Genomic DNA, 26,289 nt, shown 5'->3' with positions numbered 1-26,289 from the left:
TATCTATCTATCTATCTATCTATCTATCTATCTATCTATCTATCTATCTATCTATCTATCTATCTATCTATATATATATATATATATATATATATATATATATATATATATATATATATATATATATATATATATATATATATATATATATATATTTTTTTTTTTTCTTTTCTAGCAGAGTTCCCTTTCTCACTCTTCTATCAATATCATTGGAACAGCACATCGCATTTACAATCTTCAGATCCATGAAAGCACAGCTGAGTCACCATTGGAGATGACTAAGTTTTAGCCCCTCCCTGCATCCACTCAAACTTTGGGTGACCTATGAATTCTTTTCCCCTCTGCAACTCCCACGTAAAACCAGTTCTTTTCCTGGGGTCTCTGAAGAGGTCTAAGTTGCCATAGAGACGGAAACATTACAGATCTCTGACCCCCTGCATAGCAAAAATCTGCTATATCCAGCTTTTCTAAAATTGTGGGAAACAGAAAAGTTCTCGAAGTTTACAGTATTGTAAGTCGAGGGGTTCTTTCTACTCTAATTACGATTGGCCGCTGTTGAGATCAACATATTTCTAATTCATTTAACACTTTAGAGTGATCCAGATAATTCCCCCAAATAACAGGAAGTGCCCCATGAATTCACCAGTGGCAAAATTAACAAAGAAAAAAAATCACTTGCCCTACACATGGCATTTTGACTGGGCAAGCCTAGGAACAATTGTCTAAAGACAATATTTTCTATTCAGAGGCTGAAAAAAGGGCTTTGTACAATTTTGTGCTATTATGTCAATAATGTCTCTAACCGATTAATCGAAATGAAAATGTTTGTGGATTCAATTGGTAGTCCATTAGTGTGCACTTTGCAGAAAAAAAATCCACTTCTCACTATGATGCCCTTTACTACATGCAAACACCAGCAAAAATAAAAGACAATTATATTTAGGCCTTTGATAATATGTGTCAGAGACAATGAAAGCCCATAGATAATTAGGCGGGGGGAAAAGATTCCACAATGAAAACCCCCTTAGGGAGACAGGCAGTATCATCCCTAGAAAGAATGCAGATGGGTAGGCAAAGATGGGATAAAGACAGTAGCTCCTTAAGGGGCCTTGTTTACTGTCAGAAAACCAATAGAAAAGCCACAATTATAAACACAGCACACGTGTAAATAGAAAGCAGAAAAATAACATAAGAAAAAAAATGACAGGAGGGGAAAAAGAATGCACAGAGGAATGACGGCATTGAGAAAAGAACCCCGTAACCATACGCTGGACTCAACATATGCAGGACTGTGGATTGCCAAGTGCCACAGATAATGTCGGACTACCCGTGGAGCACTGAAGCACAGCTTAAATATTTGATTGATTAACTGTCCTGTCGCTGCCAGGGAGTACGAGGCAAGCGGCAAGAGCAAACAGACACCAAATAAACAAACATGCATGCGTCTGCACACCGGAAGCTTCGACAACACATGCACTAACAACCCCATAAATCTTTGCACACCAACCAACATTGGAAGAGAGGATAAACACACACACACACACCCTGGCTTGAACACATTGAAAATCACAAACTCTGCAAAGATAAGTGGCACAGGCTGGAAAAACAAACATAAAGCCCTGACTGAAGCTAAGGATTTTGTCACCATAAATCAATAGAGGATAATAGACTCCGGGACATGGTTAAGTTGCAATGTTGTCTCCAGGGATTTAAACTGGAAATCGGGTAAAAATGAACCAAGTTTTGTAACTTGAGGGTTGGTGCATGCATGTGTCTACATTTTCATTTTAAAAGTTCCATTGGCAGTGGCAGACATCCAATTCATTTGAATTGAGAATATGGCAGCGATTATCTGCAGACAGCCTCTTCTGGATCATGAATAAATGGTAAATGAATTAGACGTCTGTTGCCGTCAATGGTAGCCTATCATTCATTACAAGATACGACATTTAGTAATAATGACATTCATGTGAAAGACAAATTAATTAAATAGGCTGCACATTTCTTAGAACTAATAATATCTGGCCAACAATTCTTTTTCATTAACTGCTGTGTGAGGTTTTTTTTGTATTTTATTGACGTTTTTCTACACAGTTCCATATAAAAAGGCATTGCATTATTGAATTAGGGCAAGATTCTTTCAGTTGGGATGAAAATGAAAAAGGTGGCCTCCCTTTCGATCAGCAAAACCTTAAAATCTGCAGATATTTTGTATCAATTCAACCTTTAGCCTCTTTTCTGCATCTTGTCACGATTTGAAAACGTGTACCATTGTTAAGAAATGGATATTATATGCTTAGTTATGTCGCACTTTTTAATTTATTGGCTGCCATTGACGCCACTGAGAGCCAATCCATTTTTAATGGGAGAGCCAATGAAAATTATTTGTCTTCAGTCGATCCGAAACATGTCAATTCATGTGGCAAAGTCCTATTTTGTAAATTATATTCAGAAGGCACGCCAGCTTGCTTAAGAGCACCCACAGTTTAATGCAAATCATCAATGTCTTGAATATACTGATAGAAATCCTATTGACAACAAAATGATATCTTCTCAGCTGATGTATGAAAACACCCCAAACGTAGAAGGATCTGGAACAAAAACATTTTTTTTCCTCTGCTGCCAAGATAGAGCATCCCTACCCTCCACAAAACAACTCCATTTAGGTGGACAAGGGCCAACGTTGACACGACACTTCACTAGTGGGGTGATTCATTTGGGCTCAATTGCATTTACGAGTTTAAATGTGAGTGAGTAGGCCAAAATTGTGTGCGCGGTCTACTCCAGCGCCGCTGCGCAACCCGTGTCATCCACTTACATCCAAACACACTCATCCCTGGCTGTGAAAACACAGGCGCCTGTCCCCCCACACTCCAACACCCTCCACAGGAAGAGACAACAGCAAAGCTTCCTGTGGCTTTGAAGCGGCAAAGCCGTGTCCCCTGACGGTCCCCGGCTTCCTTTGTCTTAACCGCAGGAAGGAAGCCCTTTCGAGCACGATGCCACGAGATCCCTCGGGACATCCAGCGAGTGTGTTTGTGTGGGCGTTGAGGTCACATGCATTTACTCTCGGAGTTGCCCCTACCACCAGCGTGAACTTTGGCTGAGGCTGTACGAGGGAGGGAGGCCTCAGGAGAAAAGGGCAACAACTTCCTCCTCTCTTTCCTTTCACCCCTTATCGGCACATGCACGGTAAGGGAGAGTGAGAGGAAGTGAATATAGAGTGCCGTGGTGGGGAGACTGATTGGGGCGAGCAGGGGAAATAGGTGAGTGTCTTTGTCAAAGTCAGGCAGTGACTCGCCACTGTGTATGTTCGACATGCAAAATCACCCTCACATACAAGTGGGAGTTGAGAGGAAAAGGAAGGGCAATAAATATTTACTGACACAGCACAAGTGAAGAATGGCTGTCCAGTGGTGGAAACAAAAGGTAGAGGATGAGAAGCGGCGTGCCAGGAAACCTAGCGAGTGCGGGCGCTGCGCCTTGCTTGTGCCCGAATGAAAAACAAGAGGAGGAAGGAGGGGAAGGTGGATTTTAAAAAAAGAGAAGAGAGAATGAAAAAAAGAAGAGACAAAAATGGGGCTAGGGGTAATGAGTGCTCATAAACAATAACAGCCCAGTGGAGAACAATTGCTATACACTCAAGAAAATGGATTTAGTTTCTTGATGATTAATTTGAGTGAAGGTTTTTATGAACTCAAGCACCGGGTCAGGTATAATGGTGCACACAATGCTCACCCCCTGTATTTATTCCACGTAGGTGTGTTGGAATCTCCATAATCAACATCTTTGCCTCTGTGTTTTTTCACTTGCTGACCATATCGTCGCCTGACGAGAACCACTGCACAAGCTGAATCAAAAAATAAGGATATAAAATGGAGGGTAATTAAATGTTGTATTGTTGGGTTGGGAACTGTTTTAGTGCCATGATGATGATGCTGATAGAAGTCCAGTTACGTGGCTCTTTTAATTCTTATGCTGTTTCTGATCAGGCTTTTTGAGGTTCTTAAAAAATATAAAAAACAACAACCTCATAAAGATCTGACATACACGTAGTATGTGGACATTATATTTTTCAAATGTGTATATATAAACATATATATATATACGTATATACACACACACACACACACACACATATATATATATATATATATATTACATGTTAATATTTACAATTAAGTTAAGGAACTACTAAAAACCCCCCGATCAAATTAAAGTTGATTTTATAATTACATAGAATTAAAGTATTTGACCTGCAAATGAGAACACTAGAATTCTAATCTATTCAAAAGGCTGGCTAGTTGTGAATACGTTAAGTGCCACTGACGGCACTAAATGTGCAATCCATTTAAAATGATTTTGATGTATACCACTGTTAATGGCAGACAATGAATGAATGAGAGCTCAACCATAAGTTAAATAGTATATATAGGTTTTGGTATGCTACAATGCATAAAGAATTGTATTGTATCCTAAAAAACATTCGTGAAAATGCAAAAACGTTTTTATAATCGTTACCCAAGACCAAATTAAATAATGTTTTAATAAATATAAGTACACACCAAATATCAAAAGTTAATGCACCCCACACATTGTGAAGGTTGACAAAAAATTCTACAAATGGCCATTTTTAATTAGACAGCATTCCTGACCAAAGTCGATTTGCAACTAATTAGCATCCTTAGTTAATTAGAATCAATCTGACTAAAGAATATTAGTGTGATGCACAGGAAAAAAAGTCTAAACGTTCCCCAATCAACAGGCCGTATTAACAGCTTTGGTCTAAAACCCTAAAAAGGGGAAGTCGCTTTAGTGCTTTGGATCCGATCGAATCGGCCTCATCGAGCTTCCTCCCTCCTTCACCTTCTCCTCTTCTTTGTCTCCCAACCCTACGGCAATGCTGTAAAATAGCAACCTAACCTCAATATTTTCCCTCACTGTTCTGGGACTTGCCGGCCCATTAAATTCCCCATCCCAAGTGTCAGCTTGCACATTTCCACCATGAAAATTCGGTATAATTAAAGTTTCTTAATGATCTATAAGCTATAATAATAGCCGTAAGTATTTCAGAGCAGGTTAAGGGACAGCCTTTAAGTGCACGTCGGGGATAACCCTGTTTTAACATAGTTTCGGATGGGTAACTCCCTGCTGGAGATTTGGAAAGACCCAGCCAGGGAGAGAATGGCACGGATGGGTAAGAGGAGGGAGGAAAAAAATGGAGCGGCTTTAACAAGGGGTTTGTCGAGCTGGGACCACTATGTGGTAACTTGGTGTGATATGACACAGAGGAGAAGTGAGGCCTCTGTGAACTCTAGCAAGGTGGAGACAGCTGACTACGGACCAACAAAAGCAAGCACAGATGTTGCTGAGTAATAAAGCTGTACAAGTTAGTGGAAGAACATGACCTTAGACTGGTGAGAGGGAGCGATAAAAGGACACACACTAGAACAGATTTGATTTAAAAAAAAAGCATGGAGACAAATATTTTAATACTGAAAATAAAAGAGGTTATTTTCTTGTAATACATAATAAGATTTTATAGTCTTTTTTTTATTTTTCGGTGAATTCTGTAAAATGTATTTTTTGTGCTACATGGTGGACTTAAAGCCTTTCATTTTTTTCCCATTGACAGTGTGGCCTCCAACCTATTTTGTTACAACATAACTATATTATACTGCTCCAGTAAAGTGCTCAAGGCACACATTCATCAAACCCATGAATACAATAAAAGGACTAATAAAAAAAATAAAATAAACAATTCTAATCTTTAAAGAAAAAGAACAAATACAGCATGCAGTAATGATGCACTAACGTGCCTTATATATGAAAACAAACTTGTTCATTGTCTTTAGACTTCCTACTGCTCAAGGCTAGTTTAGCCTTTTTAATGCTTTTTGGAATTAAATTTAAAACAACTTGGCATAAAATTGGAAAGAAAAAGTAATACTATTTTTTTTTAAATAGAAATAAAAGAGACCTAGAGTTGTGTGGTTCATTCATTATTAAAAATCATCCAAACAACGGCATACAATGCAGAGACCAGCACAGTTAACATTCTCACTAAATTTCATCGTTTTCACAACACCAATGTTTGGTTATGCCTCCATAAAATCTCTAATTCCTAGAATTATGGAAGATGGGAGGGGATTTAAAAGTTGTATTCAAAATCATAACTCAATTGGTTGAATATTTACTGACAAATCAAACTATAAATAAAGCAATGTATTGTACACTAAATGTGTGTACTACTGTTGCAAATAAAAATATGAATTTGTTGAGAAAATATGTCAAATCTGGATCCATACAGCACACACTATGAAAGAAACCATATTTCCTACATTCTTACTCCAAAATTAATATATGTAGGTTGTATGTGTATAAACATGTACCTAGCCTTACTTTAAATCCCTTTTTTAAGCAAATAAGCCTGTTCTTAACTCTTTAAATGCCATGGCGTTGATGGATGCCTAATCATCCTTCTGCTGGAATTTAATTTAGATGACCTCTATTAATCCAATCCATTTCAAATAGGCGGGCTTTCAGGAAATAACATTGGTTAATTCAGTTCATCAGTGGCATGTTCATTTTCCCTTCAGTAGTATTTTACTTAACTCTCTTGACAAACAAATGTTTGCTCCATCTGTATCACTCTCCACGGCAATATTTGGTAAGCAGGACAGAACAATATATGATTAAAATTCAAATTACACCCCAATATATGATTAAAATTCAAATTACACCCAAATTAACCCTTAAAATATCCATCATGCACGTGTATGCACGCACGGATGTATGCTCTCGATTGCCTTCCTGATGGTAAAGATGATGTGCGTGTCACTTCAGAAAGGATTGTTTTCTCTCTCAGTCAAAGCAGCAGTGTGTATCGTGCAATCACATTTGCACATATTAACACACATCCCAAAAAAAGGGTTACACTCTTTTTCTGGGTTATCTAACCAAAGTTGGCAGGTGGGCTGCCATTTCTAAATGACTTTATGCAGTAGGAATTTTCAACCCAAAAATTCACTCGCAGTTTTTGTGAAAACTTTACAAGGAAGAAACAAAAATAAACAAACACAATGAGAAATGATAAGTTCATGAGCAGTGTTTGTAAAAAAAAAAAAAAAAGTGGAAAAATGAAGTTAATGGCGGCAATAAATTTTCACCTTAGCTGTGAAGAAGACAACTAAATAGGAAAACAACAAATCTGGAGGCGCCTGCTGCTATGCACAAACAGGTTTAAGTGTGTATACGTGTGTAGGTTTGAAGACGGGGGACTGCATGTTTGTGCATTGTCTGTGGAGGGGTCATCAACGCTGCAAGAGGAAGATTAACTTTTAGAGCTACTTCAGCCATCCCTGAATGAGTAGCAACCTCATGCCAAACGTGCAGAATGAATGAATGTCACGGTTAAAAGTAATACAAAATAAGTGAGGAAAAAGTTATTCTCTTATGCTCTTAAATGTCTTATTTGCTTGACTATTTTACCTGAGGGGTGGGATGGTCATTATTAAAGAAACAGGTTGTTTAATCCACAAGTACTCAAGGGAAAGACTTACGAGTGCCAAAAATACAGGAGAAATTAATGAAGATATGTGGCCATCTTCCATTAACTTTTCATTGCCACAAGCCATGATTAAAATACTCTTTTCTAGATGAAAAGGAGGTTAAGACATTTTAGAAATTGGACTAACTCGCAGGTAACAACACAAGTTAATTTGCAATATCGAGCAAGCACTTTGCAAGATTCAAGGCAGTTCTCATTTTACAAACTAATTTAAAGAGTGGTATATGATTAACATATTATATTTAAGCAGTTTGTAAAAATATAGATGTATAAAAAAACATTGTACAGACTATTTGTTCAAACACAATTTCATTTAAAAAAAAAACCTGAATATAATTTGTGTTAATCCTTTTTGGGGAACGTATTGACCGCAATTGACAGCCCTACATGCCCAATCCATTTGAACTGGGGGGCTGGCAGTGAATAAAGGAATGTTTAAATCATTTGAAAGGTAATTGTTGTTTATGGCAGAACATTAGTTAAGTACAATGACAGAAAAGAATACTAACTCTTTTTTTGTTATTTGAGTCTAAAGCCAGAGTGTATTGCTGGTCTCATTCAATTTAATTCGACTGATTTGTTGTTGTTTTTTTAGCATTTTATTAAGTTCTAATTTTATTTATCAAAAAAACATCTTATAAACACAATAATTATTGAACATTTGAAAAATAGTATAGCCTCCACATATGTGGGGATAACATTTTTCCGAACTTAAATTGTTTTAAAGTACACAGAAGTGTCACTTGCCCTCCAAAAGGTATAACCATACATAGATATTATTTGACGTTTTAGTTTGACACATTCCAAACTGGTATTATTGAAACCAAATAAATTATTGGCTTTAGCAAAGTAAATTTGATGAGAGTACTGTAAATTGAAATAAAATTAGTGTTAAAGTGCTTTGTACAGAATGAATAAAATGAAATAAAGCTTTTCAAAAGCGTACTAAAATTACTGTATGTTTGCATTTGGTTTTCATTACTTTTATTACGGTACAGTCTCTAGGAAGATTTTGATCCAAAGTAGCAAATAAAAAATATATCAAATAAAATAACAGCAACTGTTGATTTCTAAGAACTGGAGCAAGGGTAAGTAAGTAATACTGTCAAGCACAGTATGTACTGCCATACACAATTCACGATAAAGTATATTATTAATCTTATTAAAAAAAGCAATTAAATCAAAGTGGTATAGCGCCTGAAGCTATAAGGACTGTCATTTCTCCTGGAAATGCCACAGAAGATTACAGCTAGGTTTGTGGATTCCATCAACCCCCTTTTTGATTAGGGAGTCAATTATTTCTCATTACTGAAGATGCTATTTCAGAAAAAGACCTTGTCAGTCAATCATGCAAAAAGTCCTGGAAAACCGTGAATAAACCATTAAAGTGTGAGAGTGTTGCATCAGGGGAGGAGGGGGTTGTTGGAGGGAAACGCATTGACCCCTTTCCTCACCCAAACTTCAACTTGTAGTAAAATTACCTTTTTAACTACTCTGTCAGGTTTTACTTGGAGTATGCTAATTAGAGCCTTCGCTGGTGAACATTCAAAAGGAAAACAGTATATTTATTAGTTTATCTCACAGAAAGGCATTTACGCTCTTGGTACTTTGGATTCGGTAATTATCTTGTCATTTTATAGTTGTTTATGTAAGACTTTGCGTGTGTGTGCCATGACGATTCCAGGTAATAACATTTGATGTGTGCATCTTGACGAATGTGCATTCAAATATACTACATATATTTATGTATATATAATTTGTGGGCGTCTGTTAGTGTGAACGCTTCCCTTGCAATGCACTGATGAGCACGCATAGGACATTTCTCCTGTCGTCTTTGTTCTGTTTGGGTTTGACACCTCAAAACAATAGCGGTACTTCAAGTGGACCAGCCCCATCCACACACTGCCAGGGTGGGAGCTGCCAATTAGCTCAATCAAAACATCCCTCATCATCTGTCTGCTTACCGAGAATAATAATAAAATCAAAATCACATAGTGGGGTGGCCATAAGGAAACTGTGCAAAAAGTTAAGACATAATCCACATCTGAAACAAAACACTTGCACTACTTCCAAGTTGAAAGTCAATACTGAATAGTACACAATTCTGCGATTGCAGAATTCACAGAAGCCTTCAAAGACTTCCATTTTTTTTACACAGAATAAAGAGTGAGGTGCAGATAATTTAAAGATATAAACTGCATCTATTTGCCTGATTGAATGTTTAGATTTCTTCCAGTAGGAAAGTTGATAAAAGTGGACAACTTATACTTTGTTATACATGTTTTGTTAAATGTAAACCTCTGCACACTTTAAATTAGTTTTTTTCTGATGCATAATTTAGGCCTATGTTTACAGTGTCCAAATCTAGTGCAAGGTTTCCACTTTGTTAAAATCTTTCTTTAAAAATCATTTCTCCCTCTAACCCATTTTTAAAGAAATGTTTGAACTTTGTAAGTTATTTAAATAAATCGGGCAAAGACAATATTGACGTTTATTCATTGCTAACCAGTGTTTCACATTGTTTAATTGTGTAATTTGATTGGAGAATTCTTTCATCATTATTGCATAAATGTGGTCTATAACTGATCATTTTAATTTAGTTTTTTTGTTTGTTTTTGCCTAAGGAAAAGAAACTTTCAAGACGCGGGATGAAGAAATACACTCAGAAGAATCAAGACTGTTCTCCGTGAAATCATTGCTTTTTCACCACTGAACTTAAACCTTTTTTTGTCTAAACAATAGCGCTGTTTAAGTCCACTTGCTTTCCCTACTTTTGTGTAACGGCAGCTTGGTGAGGAGTGTTCGGTGTCGACCAGGCAGCCAGACATTGCCACGTGACCCATGGGACGGAGGGCCAACGTAGGCAAAGCGACAAGTGCGGTGTTGGGCTGTCATACTGAATGGGTCTCTAAGGGTTAGAGGTGAGCACAAGTGTCTAGAAGATGACTTGTCGCTCCTCTCGAGCCCTTTTCATTAGCCCACAGACCTGGATTTAGCTAGACGAAATGGCGGTTTTTGAACGGGGGGTGGGTGGGGGGCAAAGAGGCACAGAGGAGAGTGCGGGCCCCGGCGACCACTGGAGACGTGCTGCCTGCCTGTCTGAAAGCAGCTCCGTGTCATCCATTACAGACCGAGGGACTGTTTTTCCAGCGCACACAAGGCACACATTTCTATAAACAGGCTTGTTTTGAAGCCCACAGAGGCAATTGGTAGCAAAGGACTGGCAGTGCCCCCTAGTGTCTGACAGAAACTAGACCAAATAAACTAGCGTCAACAAGAGGTAACCACACAAACACACTGGCTGCCATTGACGGCGCTAGATGTCTAATCCATTTTGACTGGGAGAGGCGGGCAGTGAACACTTGCTGCCAGTCTCTTACTGTCAAACTGGATTGGATGTCTAACACCATCAATGGAATTTAAACACAGGCATCAAAGCAATCCTCCTAATTTAAATGTCATTGTTGTCACCTGATATTCAAAACTGAAAAAAGTGAAAAGCAAAAAAAACCCCAAAACAAACAAACAAAATTAAATAGGCATAAAGTAATTGAGTCCTGGTGTCTACATATATCTTTTCGGTCATGTCAGCCCTACTTTTATACCAAATGTTAATATTGTCACCGAGATGAAAGTGATTTGGTCTTCGGCTGTTATATTTTTTAAATATTATAAAATAATAATAATAATAATAATAATAATAATAATAATAATAATAATAATAATAATAATAATAATAATAATAATAATAATAATAATAATAATAATAATAATAATAATAATAATAATAATAATAATAATAATAATAATAATAATAATAATAACAGGCAAAAATTGGTTAATTGCATTTATGCAAACACTTTCTCTTTTATAATTTGACTGTACTTTTGTCTTTTGCAATTTAAGATTCATTTTTTTGAGCATTGAATAAATATTGCAGAACTATATTTTAACAGTGGTTAACAGCAGACACTTGAAAACAGTCACGAATGACCTATTTGTAGTAAAATGATACCTATTATGCTATGGTTTAGACAAGTGCAAAAACAGACAGACAATGGCGATACTCTGCTGCCAAGGTGCTCCAAAATGTGTTAAATTACTTAACTTCAATTAGCTAACATTGACAACAATTTAAAATAATAATGCAAAAGACTGAAAATGTAAACTGACACTGGGTGAACATATGTCTATATCAAATACCACAAAAATGGCAATATTAAAAAATGGTGAATGCACTAAAAACTAAGGTATTAAAAAGAAATCAGCAACAAAAAATTCCCCCTTGCAACAGAAAATGTAACAAAAACTAAGAGCAAAACTAATCAGGCTGTCATTTGCCTTACAAATGGATATATGCATGATAACTATATTTTTGGGGACAGGCATGTAGCACCGTGAAACAAGGTGTTCCCTCCAGTGATTCTCTGACTCGTAGCTTCATAGCAAGCTTTTCAACACACCATGTCAGTCCCTCCGTCCTCTCTCTACCTTCCTTTTGGCTCTTTTACAACCCTCATCGTATTTCACACCACATAAAGCTCTAAAATGGCACATAAAACAGTTCATCTCCTTTCACAGTCAGGTTTCTGGGCTTAAAAAATTAAATATGTTTTACCGCAAGTACATAACTAAAACACGCCTCTGGAAAAAAAGTGTCATAAAGGATTTAAACATAGGCTTGCTATAAGTAATAGAAGATATAAGGCAGCACATAGAGCAGCTCAGAGGCAAAACGGTGAATTCAAAGCACAGAAAAGTGATTGAGGGCTATTTTTTTTTCCTTTGCTGTCGATCACAGAATAAAAAAAAACAGAATGGAACTGAAATCTATGTACAAACAATGCCATGATCAGCATGCAAAAAGGAGGTCGCGCATTGACATTAAGGCCAGAGTTCGCCAGCTAAACTTCAACCTCGAAGTCACTGAGTTCACTGACATTTGCACCAGAATCTGCTGAGCTGTTCATCGCAGCTTTCCAAGAAAAGCTGGTCCCTCTTTTCAGTTCCTGAGACGTATTCTTCTGGCTACATTCAAGTCAGAGTGAAACCATTCACAATCAAGATGGCCCGAAAAGCGAACTAGATTGAATGTGATGAATTCAAGCCATGCCCACGCGGCAATTTGCAAATGCACTTGCTCAAAAGATTCTGCATGTGTATCGTATGTGTTCTTATGGAGGAATTAGCACGGAGGGGGAGGAAAAATGACAAGTGACAAGCGATTCATTGGAGCTGTCAACATGTCATCTGTGGCACATTCAAAGCTCCCGTCAAACCGCCATATTCCCTTGCTGGTGAAGGTGACCTGGGTCATAACCATCTGACTCACCCAGACGCAGCAGGTGAACGCCTCGAAATGCCACAATGAGGAGAAATGAAAGACACCATGAGAGAAAAAATGAACACATATGCAAATGATAGAATAGAGGGGGAAAAAAATTGACAATATCGACATTTTTTTAAAGGACAATACGCCATTTCGTTTCAAAATTGAATTCAATGGGGTGTTGCTCAGAAAGTAAAAATCCCCCAGAGATTTTATCAAAACAAAGAGAGAAAAAAGATTGAATGTACTGAAATAATTTGATGTGAAACAAAAAGTTAGTCACAATGACCGGAGATGAAAACCAAAATGTCATGTCATGGATGTCATTTGTCAAAAATGTAAGATTTTCCAAATATCTAACCACTTTTTAGACAGTTAAAATTATGGCACTCATGCAACTCATTGCTTGCCATAAACAGTGCCAGATGTCCAATCTGCTTGGATTAAGAGCGATTGGCATCAAATTATCAATTCCTACTGTGACAATGGAAATGGATTGCACATCTAGTGCCATCAATAGCAAAGAAACATGCTTTTGCTGTTAAATCTCATTGTAATAATTTATAATTAAATGTATTCATAAAAATGATACAAGAATCCAATAATAATTAGTAATTAAAAATATATAAAATCATATATTTGCGAACGAGTGTCCACATGTCTACTATATAATAATATTCAGGCCTAAATTACCCGATGCGATGTCAATGTATCGAGAGATGAGGTTGTCACGAAGTTGTTGTTTATCAAACTCATCAACAATCTTTTGTTTTCATAAAATACAAAAAAAAGCCTCTGGCCCTACATAGGGTAAAAACTTATACAGAGCAAAGCATTCACGAAAAATTAGGTTAGCAGAAAAAAAAGATGACTTTTTCTCATTTGAAAAAGTTAAAAATGCAAACTGATTCCACAGAAAAAACTTAGGCGACTCAAACAGATAGGGTTGGCAGATTAGGGAAGGTCAGAAGAAGAGGAAAGAAAAGAAAGCACTACCTTGTTTCGGAGGCTACGGGTGAGGGGAATCTGGAGAGTTACAGACAAAGCGGCATACTGCTCTTGTGCGGTGGAACAAAGAGACGGGGTGCATTATGGGGATTTGAGGCCTACGTTTGCCACTGAGGATAAGTGTAAAAGGGAAGCTCATTTGCTTGTTAAACCACACATGAGATAATGAATGAAATTTAAATTAAGTACACCAGTATATGGTCCATACGTCTTCTACGATTTTAAAATGCTATGAAACAAATGTGGATGATAAAAGAAAATGCAGGAAATACGTTCTTTCATGTTTCAATCTTTCATGACACCACTCTGTGGTGACGTCTCTCCATCTTCCGACAGGTCAGCTGAACCACAGCTGCATCTGAACTCTGGGTAACACTGTCTCCGGGAAAAAACAAAGTGATCAATGTGAGAAGGCACGAGGCGCTCATGGACAGGCCAATCAATGGTGGAAAGAACCTTGCCCAGGGCCTTATGCAAATGGAAGCACGTCCCGTAACCTCGGGAGTGAACATGCGCACTAGATCAATGGGACGAGGGTAGGACCTTACAGCGAGATCAGCCTCAGCCAGTAAATATGTAATGATGAATCCCTTAAGATTTCGCTGAAGTTCATATTAACGAGGTGGGCTTCTTACATTACAAAGTGGCTAAAAAAACATGTTGAAAAGAATTAGTAATGATGTGTGGATTTTGATGGTCAAGAACAATCCTTGGAGCCTTGAGAACAAATTGAAATTTCATTTCTGACACAGGAAAATAAGGCGGGCGACAAAAGAGCGACTTATGAATGGTACCCTCAATAATACTTGTCGGAGATGAGTTTCTATTACATCCCCATGGCAACATCAGTGTCTTTTGACAAACCGACAGAGAAGAGGGCTTGACCAGTCAAACAAGATCCTTAGACATTACAAACAAGCCCTTTCTCTGATGATGAAATAATAAACTATTAAATAATGGACATCCGATTCATTTTGGCTAGATGTCCATACCATTTTGACATAAGGAGACTGGCATCGAAGGATAACTGCCAGGCAAGTTAAAATGGATGGGGCCTCTACCACTGTCAGTGACACTAAACATTCACATTCACAGGCAGTCCTCCCAGTTGAAATGAAAATTTAACATTTTTGGATCACAATGGATTAGACATCAGTCGTCGTGAAGGGCAGTGAATATGTTTCACAATGTGAATTTAATTATTCAGCTGCATTGAAATTTACATTGACCATGCTTGTGGAATGTCTCACTGGCTGACCTTCATAAGACCAAACAAAGAAAACTAAATGAAAAAGAACGAGTAAGGTCTATATAAATAAAGTCATGCGAGCCGTCACAGATACACCGAATTGAATGAAAATTTTAATTTGTGTCTGTTTGTTTTGCAATAAGTGCAATATTTTTACTTCAGCCAATTTATTACACTTTGTAGTTCCAATTGAATTTGCTTACACTATCAACTGTTTATAACCCGTAAAGTGGATAACTTTGAATTCAAAGTCCAACTTAAAAATGTGAATATTGTGAAAACTTCATTAAAGAGCATTATTTAAATAAATATTTTTGTACTTTTGATGACTATAGCCTGTAGAAAATAAAATATCTGTAATTCAGCATCTTGGTAAATCTGACAATCATATAATACAAATGATAAAAAAACTAATTTTAGCTCCAATGCTAGCATTCACAAAAATGTAAACAAATTTGAGTGTGCGAATGACAAGCAGGACATGAAACTAGGTGTAATGGAGGTAGAGGCCAAGATTGCCTTGATGGCTGCCTTCAGATCAATATTTATGTATTGTTGGGTCTGGTGTATCCCATTGATTTTCTATAGGGTTCAGGTCAAAGGCGATTTCTGGCCAATAAAGAAAGCACAGTAACACCATGGTCACTAAACCAGATTTTGGTACCTTTGACTTTGTAGGGAAGTGCCAATAAAGTACATTTTAATGATGAGAGAAAATGTATTATTCAATTGTTAACAAAGCACCTCAGCTGGTCTGCTTCCGGCCACATTATTCAGAAAAATAGGAAGTACATCCACTTTGAAAAATGTTTAGGACTCTGTGTATTTGAGTGAATAAATGACGGATTTGAAAATTTTGGGGAAAATGTTATTTTGTAACTCCATCGATATAGCCAAAATTACAAAGCATGGATAGCCTAGCTAGAAATAAACGATACATGTCAGCAAAAGGAGTATTATTATGATACTTTTTTATGAGCGTTGATTTTCTTGTAAGCACACATGGACACAAAAAGATATAATGAAATGGGCTCAATTAAAAATGAATCCAACACAAACCACAAAACAAGCAATTCCCAGCGATATTGAAAAGCTCAAGATGAGTCCAACCCCCCATTCCTACTACAAATGTAATCTAGAAATGCTCCCAAAACATAGCGAGAAACACCAACAAAGGTGAGCATAATGGTGTTGCATTGAAGGGAATACTTCACAAAGCCTATTGTGGGAGTATCCTTTTCAGGCGGCGAACCCGCTGTAATTTGGTCTGCGTCATCTGCCTCAAGTCACAATGCAGCACTACAGCTTTGAAATGGATGGCAAATGAAGGCCATTTGTACATAATCACAGAAGATAGAAGAATTCACAAGCCCTACAATGTGTTGTTGAGCCAAAAAAAAAAAAGACCTTGGTCTATCTGTAGCATCCAGCACCGCTAAGGTTTGGCAAGGGAGCTCTTTTCTCCAGAAACAAGCAAATCAATTCAAATCAAATCAGCTTGCTAGCCGTGACATTTAAACAGTTCAATTTACATCCTCATGTTAAGAGGAGAGCTGCTCTCAAAGATGCCTATTCATTCGCCAGGAAATTAGACGTCTATATTTCACTCGGTTAATAGAGCAAATACACTGTAGTGCAGCGAGGGAGGAAACCGTGTCTTTTGCCGACGTACAATGGGCTCGGCGTGTATGTCATTATGAACGACTCACAAAACAGAGGGGATAATATACATTATATTATATAGAGCCGGGTGGAAAGAAGCGCCATGCATGGCGACACACACACAAACACTTTCTCAGTGCTGCTGATGGTGGTGTCTGTCCTTAGGGCTGCCGTCCCGCTGTGAGGGCCGACAGGCACTTTTGTCAGGGTGGTCCTTTTGTTTCACATCAAACAAAACGCCACAGCTTTGCATATGGCTCCACTAATTTCTGCTAGTGTGCCTCAGTCATTTATCATCGCCTCGCACCCTCTCCTCTTCTTTTCCTCCCCTAACGCGGCTCTGATAGCTGCTAACCACCAAGCTGTTCTGTTTAGGGTGATGCAGGCTTCTGCGGGCTACAACTGACACACAGATGCGCACATGCGTGTAAATGCACAATACACACGTAACTCCATAGACTATCTGTGTAGCCACTCGTGGAACAATGCGCACACACACACACACACACACACACACACACACACACACACACACACACACACACACACACACACACACACACACACACACACACACACACACACACACACACACACACACACACACACACACACACACACACACACACACACACACACACACAAACACACAGACATTTTCAGAGAAAACGGCAAAATGCTTCACCGCTTGCAAGCCTGCCAGCTGTGGAAAACCTTGAGGAAAAAAACTAAACAAAACATCTTTTTTGGCATTTCTTTAGCTCCACCAATAGCAGTAGTCATGATAGTAACGTAAAGAGTGGTAAAATGGGCATATAAACTATTTGAAAAGAGTTTTCCTTAGTGTCTTTTTGTATTTAATAGATTTATTGAATTTTTAGTTTGTCACAAGTAGAATTCACTGTCAGCCCTTCCAGTCACAATTGATTAGACACCTATTGTGGTAAATGCCATCATATAAGTTAAAATGTTGATAAACTACCTACAAGGTGAACATGTGTGTCGAAATGTCAAAAATCTGTCAACACTGAAATTAAAAGTATAATTAGTGGCAGCTTGCAATACTCTGGATTTGCATCCAAGAGAAATTGAACAATAACACAGTCAATTCCCCCCCTGCGCCCAGTTTGGCACATTTAAAGGAAGAGATTTTATGGCATAAACCCGGGTGCAGTCTGACTGGGATCTTTGTAATGTCAAAAAAAAAAAAAGATCCATCAGTTTCATGTTTGTGCATTGAGCAGCGGGCTTAGTACAGGATGTGCTTAGCGTAGGTAAGCGCAAACAGGAAGCTTTGTGGAAATGGGAATCTTCTATACCAAAGAAAAACTAAAAAGAAGCCTTTTAAGAGAAATATCCTTATTGAGACGTTCCTGGAAAATCCCATTATCAATTCATCAATCTGGACTGTTATGAGACTACAAGAACTTAATTTGCATTTCCATTCGTGAAAGTGTCTTTCAAGACCTAATTCATTTTGTTGCCCTGATTAGATAAACAGTTGGATATACTTCATTAATTACATTAGGAAATTAAGATTATTGAAGGTCATCTTAAATACCAAAAAATCCTAATCAATAAAGTAATACAAAATACTTGGTGCCATCCAACAAAAGACAGGAAGGCGAATGGAAGCGGGAGAGTTTTTCCAACCGGCCGTTGCCATGTTGGTCATGAAGCGAGAGTCCAGCGCAAGTGCAGTGTTGGCCCGGCTGCTGCCCCGAGGGTCACCCCAACCGGGCGAGAGGGGACAAAAGAAATAGAAACAAAAAGAAATCACGTGGGGATGCAAGGAAAAAAAATGTGGTGTTAAGTATAACTAACTTTGCCAATTTAGACTCTCTATTTTGATCAGGCTGCCCCTTCCGCTCCTTCATAGTTTAGGGTGGAAAACGGACACTTGAAAACATGTAAATGAGATTAAATAAATACAAAACTGATTGCCACGTACAAACATTTGGCCAAACTGTTCATCGCATACAGTATGAATCTGTTCATTTCTATACTTATTGAGGAACTGTTACAGCGGCTGGCTGGTTGGCACCCACACAGTTGCGCCAAGAGACAGATGCATTCTTATATAAGATCTTATATAATGCTGCCACATCCTTTCCAACAGGACTGCGCTTTAATTTTCTTTGAGACTATATAGGTGAAACTGGGATAGACAACTCTTACGGAACATGACCAAAACGTTTGGAGTGACAGCTATAACTTGTGTAAGAGAACGTAGCAACAATATTTGAATAATTTGGGGCAGTCTTTTAATCACTGTCACTTTTATATCCACTGAAATCTTCATTATCTCGTCTTGGTTTGTAACCAAGGACTTACTAAATCGCTTGCGAATGATAAACAATGGACTTTTTGGAGGGACTGTTCAATATATACCCACGTAGTAAGTTTAGAGCTGCAAAAGCATTCATTCAATTACGCTACTACATTTAGTTAGATATGGATAATGGTAAATTAAAGTTAGGAGTTTGGCATTTTCCCATTGTTGTATATATTGTGTTGTTACAGAGAAAATGATACAATTCCATTTTTCAATTGTGTTCCCCAACAAGAGGAATTACTAACAAATGTTAATTTCACTGCCATTAACCGCATGATGAAGACTCCCAGTCAAAATGAGGAGGATGTATATGACCGCCAATGCAAGAAAGAATGTCCAATGTCTAATTTATTGTGCAACCCAAATAGATGTACAGACAGGTATGCTCTTAAAGTACGGGGGAAAAGCTATGGGAGTCAGTTTTTTGCAATAACATTCTCTTCAGTTTTCTGGTGAGTAATCTTCATTAAGAGCTCCACAACCAAATCAAAATGGAAAGAAAATGCTCTAAAACAGTTAACTGAAATGGATAGATGGAATGTGTGCAAGGGTAAAAGGGCGAAAAAAGGGTGGGGGTGAGGCAGAGAGAGCAAGCAGCCTTTTGCCCTGTAGCTTTTCTTTCTGCTCTCGCATTCAAAGGCAGTTAGCTCCTCTTTGATGTATCTATAATTAGTCCGTACGCAGTGTTTTTAAAACGAAACCAAATTGCAATGAAACACTTGAGCGCGCCACACAGGGGTTAACATGCTCCCGAGCATGGGGAGCGAGCAGGAGAAATTAACAGCGGGCCCTTTTGATGGGCTTGATCAGAAATGTATTTATTAACTGCAAAGGGGAGCAGTAATTAACCCGCAGACAGCTTGTTTTCTCTGGGTCTTCTCATGTGTCGAACGGTTCATCCCGCAAGGCTCAGTGCACGCACGCACACACACAGACACTTCCAACCCCATCCCGCTGGACCAATTTCTCCTCAATTAAGTAGATGGTGTATGTGTGCCAGTGTATGCTTATAAGTGCAGTGAATATGTGTGGACGTGTGTTGGTAGCACATTCTGATGTCGAAATGTAGTGCTTTAAATTTAGCATATTTGTGCATTTGAGTACATTCGGCTAAAATGTCTAAACTCGTAAGAGCTGTGTGTGTGTGTGTTCCCAATTAGTTGGAAGGCGTAAAGGAATGGAAACTAATAGACAAGAGAAACCGGTAAGGCCTCAAGGGAAACCTGGTGGTGGCGTTTACGAACACTGTCACTTAATATGAACAAAGCTCTTTGTTCAGCTCTTTGTCTTGATGTTATCATCCCTATACTGCATGAGCTGCACTCAATGTATTTATACACACGCGCCGTACTGCATGTGCATGATTTAAAAGCGTTCTAGCTTGACAAGGACATGACTTAAAAGAGTCCAGCAAGGACCTTAAATAAGAGAATCTGAGTGGGGGAAACACACAAGGAAAGAAGAGATACAAAAAGGAAGAAAAGTGACTCGTAAAACCTCAGATTTTGATGCTGTCGGTCGAAACACTACACAAATTATAGAAGGCAAATTAAAATGACTAAACAGGAAGACAAATGAGTTGGTAAGAAAAAGGATTTTTAAAAATATTCCTGAAAGCTCTGGGGCAAAAGTCGCCCTTGCTGAGCTGGGAAAAGGAAAATGTCAATTATGTGAAAGATTATGACCTAAGCAAAGAATCCTTCATTACAAAGAAAAGAATGTCATAAAATAAACAGAATTTAGTCCAAAAGTTTGAAAATAACAACTAGTGTATTTGCATTTCGGGAAATGTTGTGAATTTTGACAGTTTGCGTTTCGTAATTTAAAGTTTTTTTTTTGTATTCTGAGAGAAAATTATCCCATACATAGAGACATCCCCCTATTAAAGCCATCTCGCCAGCAGGTAGTGATTGATATGTTCACCCCCTTTTTTTTACCTTAAAGTCCAAGACATGCAGCCACAAGTTTGATGACGTGAATACAAAGCCATTCTTAGAACGGTAGCCTAGTGTGTCATGCAGCCAAGTGCACAAATGGACACCCTTATGGCTGAAAATGGTGTTCATTATTCACAATCTGCAATGAACGCAGAGGTCAAACAATATAAGACCGCCTGGGTTCTGATCAGGGCGCCCATTCCTCTCAATCACACCCCTCCAGGTTATACCATCATTGCCCACGCGTATTGAAGGCCTCAGACAGAAAAGAAAGTCCCCAAAAGAGAGGTGAATCACAACATATAGGCATGTAACCTGCTTGTTGCCTCTCACCGTGGCCAACTCCAGAGTGGTCGAGTGTCCAACCCCTCTTGGGTGGAGTGGTACCCGAGGGAGCTGTGCTTAGAGTTGAGTCAAACTACATCTAATCGGAAGTTCACAACCTCTCGCACTAGCTCGTGCTCCCTCCCGACCGCAGAGGGACAGTCCACAACCCAAGAACCAGCTTTGCATTGGGCAATCTAACCGCTTGAGCTGCCACCTAACTGCCTATATACCTGACCTCCTCCGACAGGTGGTGAGCCTGTGAGGAGGGGAACCCCCATTGTCTCTTTTGGGCGTGCCCGGCCAGCCTCCATGGATGCAGGACAGGTCTCCAAGCACTCGCCATCATGCCCTCTATCCAAGCCAGGCTCCAGAGTGGGGCCTAAAAGAGTTGCACCCGGTTGACGGAAAGCGAAGGTCGTAGTTGGGACTTGTCAAACGAGGTCGTATGAGTCAACCTTTGTCTGGTCCCTGACTTGTTTAATCTGGTTATGTGATACACACCACCATGATATGGCGATGACTCATTGGGGAGGAATAATAATAATAAGTATATAACAACATCAAGCGAGTGAGAGCTTGAGACCCACACCAAGGGGTCTAAAAAGACCAATAAACGACTAGAAAAGTTGAGGATTAATAAAAAGAAAATCACCTGTTTGTAACATCCCACAGGTGAATTGTAAACATAAACCCAATCCTATTTAATAAAAAAAATTCCAGGGATAGTTTTTTTTACCAGTTTGAGCCTTTTGCTGACCTTCATGGTGATAGACGTCCAATCAATTTTGACTAGAAGGTATGGCAAGGATTATTTACTGCCATCCGCTCAGAGTTCAAATAGATTGAATATAGATTGTCGTCAATATCATTGAAACATTATCATGCATGCACTGGTGGGTCTCTGAGTGAAGATAATCTGAGCCACAAGCACAACAATATGTGTTCATGTTAAGCAACAAACCATCAAAAGAGAAAAAAACAGCCACTGACCAGCTCAACAAAGGACAGCCCTCCATAGCTGTGGGCCACGACGAAAACATGCTTGGCTGCAGCTTTGGCCACAAAATGATCCCACACGTACAGCACATGTTCCTCAGATGAACCATTTTCCTGAAAGAAATGAAAATAGAGACACAAACTGACTTTCTTAGTTTTGGGCTGTCCAGACAAGACAGACAAAAGACAAGAAAAACATTGTAGTTGCTTTACAAACTTTGAAAGAAAACATTTTTACAAGACAGTGAAAGGTAACAAAAGAGAAATGGAAAGTGTTGGTAGCCCAAGGAGATGTCTATAAAGAGGCACTCTTTAGTCAATCAATAAGTCTTGCATATTGCAAATGCCCTAAATGTAAAACTCAATAAGCATGGAGAGGTAACGTTTAAATCTTAATTTGTAACTGGTTGCTCAATCAATTCCCTATCTAAACGCCAGTGGCGACCACAAGGGAAAATACTTGCAAAGGTCAAAAGAAAAATATAAGGCAGAAAATACATGTAAACAATCTGTACATATAAAGAAAGAAAAAAAAATATATATATCAGAGTGCATTCATTCTACCTTGGTTCCACATATATTGCAAACAGTCAGTCTATTTAATTAAAATGAGATTTCAAGACATATAGATGATTGCACAGACAATAGATAAAGGAGAGGACTGAAAAGGGCATCCATTAATGAACTTGTGACATTGATTCAAGACTTTGATTACCTATCAAACTGTACGCCTGGCAATAAAAAAAATAACACATTCCTGCACAGGGCACAGATGCAAACACCTGTAACATTAAATCACAGCATTTCACTGGATCTAATGTTTGACAGAGCCGCACTGGAGGCATCCTGAGAATGTAATTCTCGCATATTTCAGCAAGACTATGTTTAATTTTTAAAAAGTGGCAGCCCGGTAACCGAATTGTTTGTGCATTAGCCTCAAAGATATGGGTTCAAGGGTTCGATTGCAGGTCGGTACTCAACGTTTGGAGTTTGCATGTTCTCCCTGGGGTTGAGTGGGTTTCCTCTGGGTACTTTGGTTTTTCTCCCAGACCACAAAAACAAGCAGACTAGGATGATTGATCACTCTTAATTGCCCCTTGGCATGAGGGGGGCCTGAATGGTTGTCCTCCATACACCTGCGATTGGCTGGCCACCAATTCAGCTGCCTGGTACTTGTAGTTAGCTGGGTTAGACTCCAGCACACCCCCCCCCCCCCCCCACAACCTTTGTGAGTTCAGCGGTTCAGAAATGAATGAACGAATAAATATTGTAAAATGAAATTCCTACTACTAAACAGAGCAACCTTAGATAATAGAACCATATTGGTAAAATGAGGAACTGACCATGAAATCTATTTTTTTAATTTCTGAACCGCTTTTTCCTCATTAGGGTCACTGGAGCCTATGCCCGCAGACTCAAGGCGGCCTGACGATCGCAGCAGACAAAGGAGACGGACAACCATTCCCGCTCAAACTCATACTTAGTTTTTGCCCAATTTAGAGTGTCCAATCAGTCTAACATGCATGTTTTTGGAACGTGGGAGGAAACCGGAGTACCCAGAGCAAACCCACGCAGGCCTGGAGAGAACTTGCAAACGCCATACAGGTGGACCGACATGGACTTGAACCCAACAACTGTTTTGGATGATTTGATCAAGGAGGTTACAACTTAGACAATGGGAATTCTCCATCTTGTTGAGAGAAGAGTCACATTTGATATCATTTGAGGTGACATTATGGATTACTATGCACTCTATAAACATAGACAAACAAAACTTCCTCACTCTCCCTGGATAACAATAGCTGAAGGATGTTGGCAACAAGTGTGCGATGGGGACATTCTTCTGACAGCCCTGGCATGCACATATGGACACACACGCTGTTTTAACTTATTTATGTGTGTGCTTGTGTGTGTAAGAGAGTTGGTGACAGGAGGCAGGTCTCGCAGGGCGGTGCGCTCCACTGCAGCTAATTAACCCCAGGAAATAATTGCAATATGCAAATGTTGTTTAGATAATTCACTCTACACCACCATTCCAGGTAGTCGTCAGTCACTTTGTTGTGCGCCGCCGAGGGTGAAGACAGAAAATACGTGTTACTGTTTGAGGCGGGGAAGTGGGAATGGGACAAGAATGGAAATGGAGGCATTCCAGTTGCGATGATGAAGGTTTTATATTATTTATGAATAAATAATAAAGAGACAATGGCTCCATCTTTCAATGAGAAGATGTCTTACACATGAAAATGCCACGCAACCATTTTGGCTTGCATCAGGCACCATTATAAAGGAGGGATGCGAAGAACAAGAAGTAGCGAAAGCTAGGGGAGGGAAGGAAGTAATAAAACCGGCCTCTCTGATGAAGGGTGACATGGCGAAGGGGAAAGCGACGAGGCTTCAAAAGACTTTGATGTCACAGTCTTTCAGACAGACATCTCTGTATCTAGCCTGCCCTACCACAGACACACAAGCCCACTGGCAGATGCAGCCCTCATAGCAGGAGGGCAGGCCAAAGTATTGCCTGCTCTTGCATCACACACAGAGTCGAGGTGGGTGCTGACATTGTAGCCCCCTTCATGCTAATCTAGTGGGAAATACAAACATAATGTCAGATCCATTTAACTCCAGATAAACAACTAAACATATAAGGTGAGCACAGAGACATTACAATTGGAAAAAGCTCCCTCTCACGAGTGTAGAATTCATTGGCTGCTATTTTTGGTATAGTCATCTAGTCTTGTGGCTCCTGTTTATTCTTCTGCAGTAAATTCTGAAATTAGTTTTGCACTACAAGATGTAAAAGTCAGTTCAAATGGGACAGCTGACAGAGATATTGGGTTTTGTGATACACAGAATTTAACGGGAAATGTACATTTTTCGTGCCCTTTAATGTCATTTGACTTCTCACATCTTTTTGGGGTAATAAAAAATATTTCTCTTGAACTAAAACACAAAAATAGAATATAGAGACATCAGTTGGATATCCTTACATATTACCAGAGGATGTTTGTCATTTGAGTTTTCTCCTTAAAAGAAACAATGGAAATGTAGTAACTACTTCAGTCATTGCATGCCACTGACAGTCCAATCCATTTGAACTGGAAGGTCTGATATTCACTTCCAACCTTCCCAGTGCAAATTGATTGATTGGATGCCTATCGCCGTCAGTGGAACTGTTGCTCTTATCATATGCAGTCCATCTTTTAGGGTCACTTGATGTGTCTAATGAACCATCCCAAACCGACACACACGGGGAACATTTAAAGCGGATGTGGTCCCACACAGAATCTTCAAATCTAGGGCGGTACATGTCCCGTGTTTACTCAATGTAATGAGAAGCAGAGACCAGACATGGGAGAGAACGAAAGCTACTGCCGGTGGAATAACAGCCCACAACGCCAACACAAACCTGGTGTCTAACCAACAAAAGAAACAATCAGTCGAACAAAAACACACAACACACACTGACCAACAAACACTTCAGACTTCTGTGCTACTCTTTCACCTCCTCCTCCTCTTTCGCCATTAAAACCAAACTGGAAAAAAGGCCATCTCATTAGACATTGATTTCAGGAAGCAAATATGCTCAACTTTGTTGCACTGGTAGTCGGTAGTAGCCAACGCTACTTTAAGTTTAATTTTGAGGGCTAAGATTGTTGCAGGGGAAAACTCACATCTGGGGAGAATATCCAAACTCCACACAGTGAGGACTGGTCTGGGATTGAACCCAGGAACCCAGAACTGTGAGGATGACGTGCTAACCACTCATTTGTCGGTTATGTTAAATTATGAAATATATTTTAAGCAGTTACAGCAGTGCAACCAAAATAGCACATATGGTAAAATGATGGCGATACTGTGGGCAGTTGACTTGGCTTT

At 39.0% G+C, this 26,289-nt stretch overlaps 1 protein-coding gene across 1 annotated transcript in view; it reads right to left on the bottom strand.

The window, feature by feature from the left end:
- Nucleotides 1-26,289, bottom strand: part of LOC144196090 (cotranscriptional regulator ARB2A homolog) — a 90,701-nt gene that overhangs the window by 9,855 nt on the left and 54,557 nt on the right. The window contains exon 8 of the mRNA XM_077716083.1: nucleotides 22,408-22,527. Coding sequence (XP_077572209.1) covers nucleotides 22,408-22,527 — 120 coding nt within the window. The remainder of the gene's footprint in view (nucleotides 1-22,407; nucleotides 22,528-26,289) is intronic.

The sequence above is a fragment of the Stigmatopora nigra genome, chromosome 4, assembly GCF_051989575.1.
Source record: "Stigmatopora nigra isolate UIUO_SnigA chromosome 4, RoL_Snig_1.1, whole genome shotgun sequence".
NCBI classification, from domain to species: Eukaryota; Metazoa; Chordata; class Actinopteri; order Syngnathiformes; family Syngnathidae; genus Stigmatopora; species Stigmatopora nigra.
The sequence above is the reverse complement of the archived record's forward strand: the minus strand, read 5'-3'. Positions and strand labels throughout refer to the sequence as shown.